The 9980-nt window shown below is 45.2% G+C and overlaps 1 protein-coding gene across 1 annotated transcript; it reads right to left on the bottom strand.

Annotated features, from left to right (window-relative positions):
- Positions 1-896: 896 nt before the first annotated feature.
- LOC128586820 (TAF5-like RNA polymerase II p300/CBP-associated factor-associated factor 65 kDa subunit 5L) lies at positions 897-2060 on the bottom strand. The gene has a single exon (XM_053592964.1). It carries the CDS (start codon positions 1914-1916, stop codon positions 951-953), a length of 966 nt encoding a protein of 321 aa, XP_053448939.1. The 5' UTR covers positions 1917-2060; the 3' UTR covers positions 897-950.
- Between the last annotated feature and the right edge of the window lie 7920 nt (positions 2061-9980).

Raw genomic sequence — 9980 nt, 5'->3', positions numbered from 1 at the left:
ATGCCCCCTGTTTGTTTTTCTCCTTTAGGTGGTTCCTGTGTCCCCTGTTGCTATCCCACGGGTCGGGACAAGCTAGAGTGATGTTTACTCCTTAATATATCAACCCCATGTAAAGAATTTTTCACCTCAAGTAACTTGAGGCAGAGGTACCTAAATTTCAGCAGTGACATGACAAAAATACTTGTGTCCACAGCTCTAGTGGGACCATGCTCAGAGAAAGTTAGCTCTGCGTGGGGTTTCCCTTATATCTCCTTGGCCCACGTTCTTTCTAAGGCTATGATTCTCAGTGACCTGCAACTTGGGTCACAGGGTCTGCCCTTTTCAAAGACCATCCCAAAACAAACTAAATAAGATCTGACAACAGATGGTCACACTGACTGACAGGTGAACTGGCAATTTGCTCCCATGTTACTTTTCAAACTGGGGTCTGGGATCACCCTGAGGCACACCCAGCCAGAGGCTAGGCTCTGGCCTCAAAAGCCAGCTACTCCGGTGTGGTGAGACTGCAGGGAAGCTAGCTGCTGCTGAACCATGAAATGGCACAACTTTTGTGGGGAAATGATAATATGCAAAACAGTTTAAAATGTAGACCCTCTGACCCAATAATCTTACTTCTCAATATATGTTTGCAAATGTGCACATACAAAAATGAATATATATTGTAAATCTCAACTAAAGTCAGTATTAGTTAAAGGTTTTTAGGATTAGTGATGTTATCTACATTTCAGACAGCAATAAATAGTAACCATCCATCAATGATGTTAATATTGTTAAAAATAGTTTTCATCTTTCAGGTGAGGCATGTGCAGGAGTTCAATGGCTACAGGTTATGTGGCTTTAGCTACATGATGAGGGAAATAAGGAAGTGCATTCTCCATAAGGTCTGTTGTGTTTGTTAAGAATAGTCTAAGCAAATTGGAAAAGCAGGTGCAGGGAAGAAAAAATGGTATTCATACCTCCTCTTCCAGAATATCACAAGCCAAGTGGATACGGGACACGTCTACTTGATGGGGCTCTGATTTTAACTTCTTGGATCGTAAACTCCAAAGTTTTATGCAAGAGTTGTCAAACCCAGCAGCAAGCAGCTTGCTATCAGGGGAGATTTCTGCAGTGTTCAGCAGCTGCTCTGTGTTATAGAAGGCATAGAAGCAGGTGGTAGTGAGGGAGGGCGGTCCGTCCTTGACACGCTTAATGCTCTCCTGAAGGACCTCCAGAGAGGCCTCATTCTGTAGAATAGGGCTGGGCACATCAGGGGGCTCTAAGCCATTGCTCTCTCCGCGAGAGGAGCTGCCACTGGCATAGAGCTGGTAGTCTGTTCTCTTGGCAGGTTGCACATCAAGATGAATATGTAAGGTAAGGACTTTGCACAGGGCAGTATTGTTGTCACTTTGGAGGTAGCGGATAAGGTAGTTGTAGCTGTCTTCCTGGAGACGGACTACATACTTGTTATCTAGGAATGCTCGGAGCTTGAAGTTAGACAGGATGTCCTGGATGGTCTGAGTGGTCTGTAGCTGCTCAATGACATCCTTCTGGCTAGCATTCTGCAGAAACATTCCATGGAAGCGGCTGTAAAAACTTTCCACTGTGCTCTTGGAACTGTTCTGGACCAGGTTGAGATGGAGGTAGACAAAGAGAGGATAGAGGAGAGGCATCACTTCGTGGCTGTGCTGGGAATCAGAATCAGTGAGAAAATTCCGCAGGCGTCCAAATTGTACTTCATATTGCTGGCAAGGGGCTGCAGACACTATGTTGGCACAACCAGAATCTGACTGAACTGTGAGATTGGCTGCCATCTCCTCAGCAGTCTGTGACAGCCGCAGCCCTTGCTTCAAGGGACCATTTGAGTCCATGTATTGCCGGCGTTTGAGGTAGCAGGACACTGCCATCTGAATCTGCTCGGCGCGCACTAGTTTCATGACTGAACATCCCAGGCGGCTCCGGTTGCCCAGGCTGCCGCCGCCGCCTCCGGACTGCTTCCGCCCGCCTCCGTCGTCTCTGCTGTGGGGTCTCGCTCCCACAGCCGGCTCAGCTGGGCCTCCGCGCCCCGCGCCCCGCCGCCCCCGCCGCCGCCCTGGGCTGCAGCTGCATGACTGACTGACACCAAGCGGGCGGCGGGCTGGGCTGGGTCTCAACGCGCAACGGTCTCCGCCAATGGGCGAGGCGCCTCCGCGCTCGGCTGGCGATGCCTGGCGAGCGTGCCGCCCCGCCCCTTTGGGGATTTTCACTTGATTGAAAAGACAACCCTTTACGTACAATCTCTTAGTCTATTGACCCCTCCCTAACCTATCCCAACCCTGGCTGGGTTGAGAGCCTTAGCCTCAGCCAGTTCAGGGCCACTGTGAGCCTATAGTTGCTGCTATGTTCAGTTGTACCAGTATCGCTTGTTACACATTAAACATAGGGAAGCCAGTTTATCAGAGTACCTGTGCCATCCACTGATAACTCTCTACTCTGCGTCCCTGTGATTCTCTCTTACTCAGGCCCTTGTGCAAAGTAACGATAAGGATCCACAAGCCTACAGATGCCCTTTCTACTGGCTAAATTATCTCCCTAAATTCCCCACCTTTCTAGAGATTGAAACTTCAGTTTTTTCAGAACTGCCCTCTTTTTTTTAACCCATTAATAACTTACTGAACTCCTTAAATGGGCCCATGGACTACTATTTGTCCAATATATGCTTGTAGAAAATATTCCATCAAGGAAACAATTTGTAAAGAAGGTCTCAATGGAAATCACAGCCAGAAAAAATAAATGAATGGGACTTGATTAAATAAAAAAGCTTCTACATGCTGAGGAAACAATCAACAGAGAAAATAGCTAATAGAGTGGGAGAAACTACACTCTCTGCCCTTGTTCTGCATCAGATTCCTTTGTTAAAGTAACACATGACACTCACATTACCCTGGATTGTGCCTGCAGGTCAGGGAGTCTGTGTGTTCACTGCTCTCCTCCTACACTCCTGTTCAGCCCTCCTACAGCACAGAGGTCATATTGATACAATCAGACAGCAGGCCACTGGGCTTCAAGAGACTTCAAAGCACCAGGGTGGGTTTAATCTGCGATCCTTGAGAGAATGGCTCCTAGATTTATTTTCCTGGATTCCTATTACATGTGGAATTCCATGAATCATAGGAGACGTTGTTCGTTTATCCCTGCTACTGTTCCTTCTCTGGTCATGGTTACCTTCATACAGGGAAAACTCAAATGTTATGACCAAGAGTTATCCAAGGCTCCCCGACACTGTCAGAGCAAGAGAAGAGACACCTGTGACCATTGCTGTTAAAGGGACACGGAAGTGTATTCTCTTAGCCAGGTCAAAGGCTTTTCTTCCATAGTCTGCTCCAGTGACTCCTTACAGTAGGGAGTAGCCTGTTGAGAGATGATGTCTCTCTGTCCCAAGACCCACAAGTTGGTGGAAAAATCTCTGGCCATGGGGCAGTGGTAACAGTACAGGGAGCCTTATCCTGACCGGATGCATTTTTCTTGTCACCCTGTGCTCATATTCTTCAGGTTAAAATTTTTTCTGAGATCTGCACATAGAGCAGCTAATGATACAAGTAATCCAGATTATAATTTGTTTTTGAAAAATAAATAATGATAACCCAGTCCTTAAACTAATTCCCAATGAAATAAGGAAGTGTACACACAAGTGAGTGTCTCATGTGAACACTTATAGGAATACTGTAACCTGGATCACATCACTCACAGTAGGTGACAAAAATAAAATGAATTTCACAACCTTCCCAGACTCTTGCTGGCATCTAGATGTCTGTGGTGGTCAGTCATCCCTTGACAACCCCCTCTGTTCCCCTCTTCCCTTAACACAGGAAAGATCCTGAAGTTCTCACCACCTTCAGAAGTTTCTTTAGGATGATTATCCCCATCTTCTTGGTTTTATGGCTTTACTGATTAAATCACTTTCTTCTCCCCAAGTGTGGTGTTTCAAATTATTGGTTGTCATGTGGTGATTGCTATGGTTGTAAATTTAGTTGCTAGGGAAGCTGAAGGTTTGAGAAAGTTTTATAAGCCTTTCCCAGGTCCTTCAGGGGCCACAACCTGAGCCCCACCTGAGCTGCAGGTAAAGAGCCTGAGCCCTGGGATTTAAACATAGAACTCAACCTCCCCCACCATTTTCAGGAAAAACACAGAGAAATAGGAGTTGAGATAATTAAGCCTGGATACAAAGGAAAATATGGATTATCAGAAAAGAGGACAACTGGGTCAGTTCTGAGTCAGATGTGCAGTTATACATTAGGAGAAGGACAGATTCTAAACGTCAGACTTTCCAGTGCTCTGACCTGTGCCAGCTCCAACTGCTCCTAATCAGGAAATTCCACTGAGCGCTGTGCCCGGAATGTGACCAAAGACACATCAGTTTCCCCTAAAGTTCCTCAGGACTCCATTTCTGGTGACAAATCTAGGGCCATTTTGGCCCCTATAGTGATTTTCTGACTTGTGTGCATGTGGGAGAGATTCTTTACGTTGCCAAACCAACCAAACAACCACGTTTTGTGTTTAGAGTCTTCAAATGTTTGGACAGGGTTATAACTGTAGAGAAGATTCCCAGATGAAACTGTTATCCGGAGAGTAAGCTCCAGACCCTGGCTCGAAACCAGCTGTTCTTCACAACCTGCACCTTCCCTAGGCTGAGTCTGTGCTTTGTGGGTCCCGGGCGCCCCCTGGCGGCCGCACAACGCAGGAGGTTCGTGTCTGAGCTCAGACTGCCATCCGATTGCTGCATCCCTCGCACAGTAATACAAGGCTGTGGCCTTGGGCCTCAGACTGCTTGCTCATTTGCAGATGCAGAGTGTTCTTGCTGTTGTCTTTGGAAATGGTGAATCGGCCCTTCACAGAGTCCACGTAGTTTGTGCTACCACCATTACCACTGATGTATGAGACCCACTTAAGCCCCTTCCCTGGAGCCTGGCAGACCCAGACCATCCAGTAGCTGCTGAAGGTGAATCAAGAGGCTGCACAGGAGAGTCCCAGGGACTCCACAGGCTCAACAAAGTGTCCCCAAGACTTCACCAGCTGCACCTCACCCTGGATACCTCCAAACACAGAGACACCTGGTCAGAATCCTCCACACACTTCCTCTCTTCTCTCTCTCACATCCACTCACACACTCTGACTCTCCAGTTCCCAGGAATGACTTTGTAATAGAGCAATGAGGAGAAGCCAGCTCAGCCCAGACTCCATGGTTGACTGTGTTCAGTCCTGATCAGTAAGTGGGCAGACCTGGGAGTCCTGGGGCTGAGGCTCCTTTCCAAGAGGTGCATGGTCAGGGCTGGGCTCGGTTTCATGAGCAGAGACAGGCCCTATTTACATGACCTCACAGTATATAGGAGATCTAAGGTGGGATGCTGATGGAGGTCGGGAAGTATTCTACTGTGAAAAAATTTAGTTTTTAGTTTTTATTTTTATTAAACCATAGCTGTGTACATTAGTATGATCGTGGGGCACCATACACTTGGTTCATAGATCGTTTGACACATTTTCATCACGTTAGTTAACATAGCTTTTGTAGCATTTTCTTAGTTATTTTGCTAAGACCTTAACATTCCACATTTACTAGGATTCACATATACCCTTGTAAGATGCACCGCAGGTTTTATTAGGGTTTCTGGTTTACCCTGAAACATGAGTCTGAGGGACAGATATCAACATTCTCTTCATTGACACATGTAGAATAAAACCCACAATTTCAGGTGCAATGTATGATGTGTCTGAGAGCTACCATCTAGTTAGAGGGAGCTTGGGTTTCTGGGCCTATCCTTCTCAACACTGAAGCTGAGTGCCTCTTGTAACAACTCCAGGCTGGAGCTTGTCATGAGTCATATAGTTTGAAAAAATACCTTCTTGTCATTAGAACATTAGTGATATTCCTGCATTCTAGTGTTTACCTAAATACACAGATATCCTGGATTCACAGAGGAGCAGGGTTCACACAATGTGGTTTCAGGAGTGTCTCCTGGTTCATGTGTTATTGTCCATCTTTTCTTCACTCATTTCCTACTGAATCCATCCATTTTGTTTGTTTACTTAATGTTAATGAAGTACCTTTGACATACAGTGAAGTTCACATATTTAAAGACTATTAAGAAACATTGAAATAGTCATCACCATGTGTAAGACAGTGAACAGGCCAATTCTCAGTATTTTGTCTTATTTTATTTATTTTTTTTGAAATGCCTCCTTATTCCCCTTCCCTTCTCCTATTCTTTCTACTGATCTATTTCATGTCACTGTAGATTATTGTCTATTTTCAACAATTTATGAAAGTGGAATTATGCAGTATTGCAGGCAGAATGGGCACCTGAGCCCCCATTTTTGGCAAGGGAAAACACCCCCAAAAGAATGGAAAAATTAAAAAGTAAGATGAGTGAGTCAGAACAAAGTCAGCTAGATTATCTTTAACTAGCCACTGCTAAATTTATTATGTGAGCAAGTTTCTTGCTTTTCCTAAAACTCTGACCTATTGGGGATACGGTTTACTAACACCCCTGCTACATCTGTGAACAATCTGAAGAATTAATGGCCACAGAAGATTCTGTGGCAAGGCCTGGAAAGATACATTAACTAGGCCATTTCCTGCCAAGTAAATAGACAAAGCAAATACCCATTGTGGAGATTTGCATTTGGCTGGGGCAGAGATCAAGGGAACAGCTCCAGCCCTGAAATACAGGTAGGAGGGCTTATATCCCTTATCACAGAGAAAGACCCTCTGTGGTGGTGATGAGAGGAAAATTCCTCTCTCCCACCAATTCTTCAGAGGAGATTGACACCAGTGGTGTTTTAATCCACAGTGAACTCGCTAGTAATTGTATGTGTGACTTCAGACAGGAGGCTGCCCCCACACAAGGCTCAGGGTCTGGATTTCTCAAGACTGCTAAGACCCTTAATGTTAATGATTATAGAAAAATTAGGAGCTGATATGCCCACTCAGAGAAACTGCTGGAGTCTTTGTCCCCTTCCTCAACTTACCTTCTGGGCCAATCTGCAAGTAGCCTTCAAAAAAACTGAGTGGAACTGACACTCAGGGCCACCACTGGGACCCCACAAGCAATTGATGGTTCCCCTGAGTTCCTATCTTTGAAAATTCTAGTCTGGTGTCTTGTCTTTTTTCTTTCTTGTCTTTTCTAGCTTTATCTTTCTTAAGTTGGTCACTGACAGATCCCAGGTTCTTAACAGACCCTGCCCCTAGGGCAGGATCCCAGCAAAATATAAACTTTTATTTCTTTGGTTTACTTAATTCAGCATAAATCCCTGTGAACTCAGCCATGATGTAGTGTTTACCAAGCAAGCTTGTACAGTTACTAACAATGAGTGGCATTTCAGTTCGTAAACGTACTGAGTTTGCATGTTCATCATGGTACTGACTGATATTCATATTATTCCCAATACGTTGGTTTCATAGATAAATCTGCTACTCAAGTGGAAGAGGAGACAGCAGAGAAAAGAGCATTTTTCCTTCCACAGTAACAAGAACAAGAGCATCTCCATCGTAATCATCAGCACCAACACAGCCCACAGGGACTAGCTGCACATGAGCACCACGTGTTTAATACCAAAGACAAAGAAGTGGTCTATGGAGTGAAAAGGTGGAATCTGTGGGGAAACCAGCACTTCCAGGGAGAAGCAGGCCCAGAGTATTAGTCCATCTTACGAAGCAGCCAGCAGGAGGCACATAGGACAGGACTGGATAGGGCTGTTTATAGAAGCAGGTACTGGATTGTGTGAACCTGAGTATAGTCAAGGTTGGATCCTTAGAACTTCCTGGTGGTTACTGAGTTGTGGTGCTGGTATTTTATTTCCCTTGAAGCCTTTTGCAACAGCGTTGGGGATATATGACAAAATGCTTCCTCACAGACATTAGCATGAGGGAAAATTTATTCATATTCTGAAATTCATCCAGGCCCAACTTCCCCATCACAAACTCAGAACTAAGGAATTAAATTTCAAAGCAAGGATGTTGTATGAGGAATGACAAACCTGAAATCTTAGGGACACTTGAGCTATGCCAGCAAACTGGTGGGGCAGTGATCCTGACGAGGGTTACATTCAGAACTATAGTTTCTCTCCATCATGCAGATCACAAGCTTTAAGCCACAGGGAAATTTGAGAAGCCAAGAAGATTGAAAGAAACATACCTGGGCCATGGCAGAGAAGTTTTGTGGAAAATCAAAAAGACACTTTATAACACTGGAAGAGGGAAGCACATGCAGACTGGCATCATGTCTGCAGGAGGGACAGGAACATGGGAGAGCTCATTGAAAACCAAGGGTCACGATTCCAGCCTGGAAAATTGTTTCAGTGTCAAGGTCAAAGACTGCCCTCTCATGCAATGCCTTCCCACCATATCAACAACTGGCAGGTAAATTTAAAATTAGAATGTGCCTGGGAGAGATGAAATACACTGTCTCCAGGAAAACATAAGCCTGGCAGGAAACACCAATAGAGGATCCTGGAGGAGTCCAAAGTCTGTGCTCATGCCAGACAGAACCTTCAACACGAGCAGCCACTGCACCAAATATGGGACATGCAGACTGAGCAACTTCACAACAACTTCCACAGTCAATGCCTTGAAAGGACAGGATGTGTCACGTACAGGAGGAAATGTACATAAAATAAGAAGTGAAGTGACTATCAAACCTGACTTGTCTATCTTAGAGGGAAAACATAAAGTATATCATTACAAATTTAACAATTTACACTGAGAGACCACCAAGATGACATATATTTAGGTACAACTAAATCTTAACACCACTTTTGCCAAATATCAAATTAGAAAGTACAGTGGCGTTGCGTGCTAAGCACTGTGCTGGTTTATTTCCCATGGATGACAACAACATCCCATCTAAACATGAGGGGTTACCAATATCTCACACCCCAGCCTCCAGGAGGTTCTGAGGCAGGCCCTAAGGTGCACCTCCACCTCCTGCAGGACCCCTGCACCCAGCTGAAAGGGAAGCCCCAAGTTTGGCTCTAGGGTACAAGTGCACAGACATGAGCTCCCTCCTGACCAGCCCACGGTGTACAAATGATCCTGTCAGGCCAGTAGAAGCCAGTACTCAGGTGGGCATTGGTTCTCCACTATAGAGACAAAATCCGTGGTGGGGGTACAGCCAGTGAGTCCAGGGTGTTTGGCAGCCTGGTCAGCTACTAGAACAGGCCTGGCATCAATAGGAATCAGGACTAGGGAGGTGATTCACCAGACATTGAGGGGTGATACTGAAGGACTTGGTGCCCTCTGTGTGGGCCACAAGGGAGTCCAGAAGCCTCAGCAGGAGAGTGAAGAGGAGGAACCACCTGAGGTCACACAGGTAGATTCAAGTAGGGGGAAAGACACACTGAAATGAGGGCTCCTCCTCAGACCCTCAGATAAGAGTCAGGAGCTAAATCAAACTCCCAGACACACAGAGTCAACTCAGAGATATGTTTCCTACTGAATGACAAACACAGTGTAGGAGACACAATACCTTCTCATGACACTACAGTGTGGATGGAGGGAGGATGGCTTCTTGTTGCAAGGTTTTTTTTTTTATTATTGTGTTAAGACATTTATACTCTACACTTAGTAAATTTAACATGTACCCTTTGTAAAGGGCACTGTAGGTGTAATCCCACCAGTTACCTTCCCTCCACTCATCCTCTTCCCTCCCATCCCCTCCCTCTCTGCTTTCCCCTTCTTCTTGGGCTTGAGTTGCGTTATAGCTTTCATATGAAAGCTATAAGTTGGTTTCATAGTAGGGCTGAGTACGTTGTGTACTTTTTCTTCTATTCTTGAGATACTTTGATGAGAAAAATATGTTCTAGCTCCATCCATGTAAACAGGAAAGAGGTAAAGTCTGCATCTTTTTTAAGGCTGCATAAGATTCCATGGTGTACATATACCACAATTTATTAATCCATTCATGGGTCAGTGGGAACTTGGGGTTTTTTCATGACTTAGCAATTAAAAACTGGGCTGCAATAAACAT

The sequence above is a fragment of the Nycticebus coucang genome, chromosome 5, assembly GCF_027406575.1.
Source record: "Nycticebus coucang isolate mNycCou1 chromosome 5, mNycCou1.pri, whole genome shotgun sequence".
Lineage (NCBI taxonomy): Eukaryota > Metazoa > Chordata > Mammalia > Primates > Lorisidae > Nycticebus > Nycticebus coucang.
The sequence above is the reverse complement of the archived record's forward strand: the minus strand, read 5'-3'. Positions and strand labels throughout refer to the sequence as shown.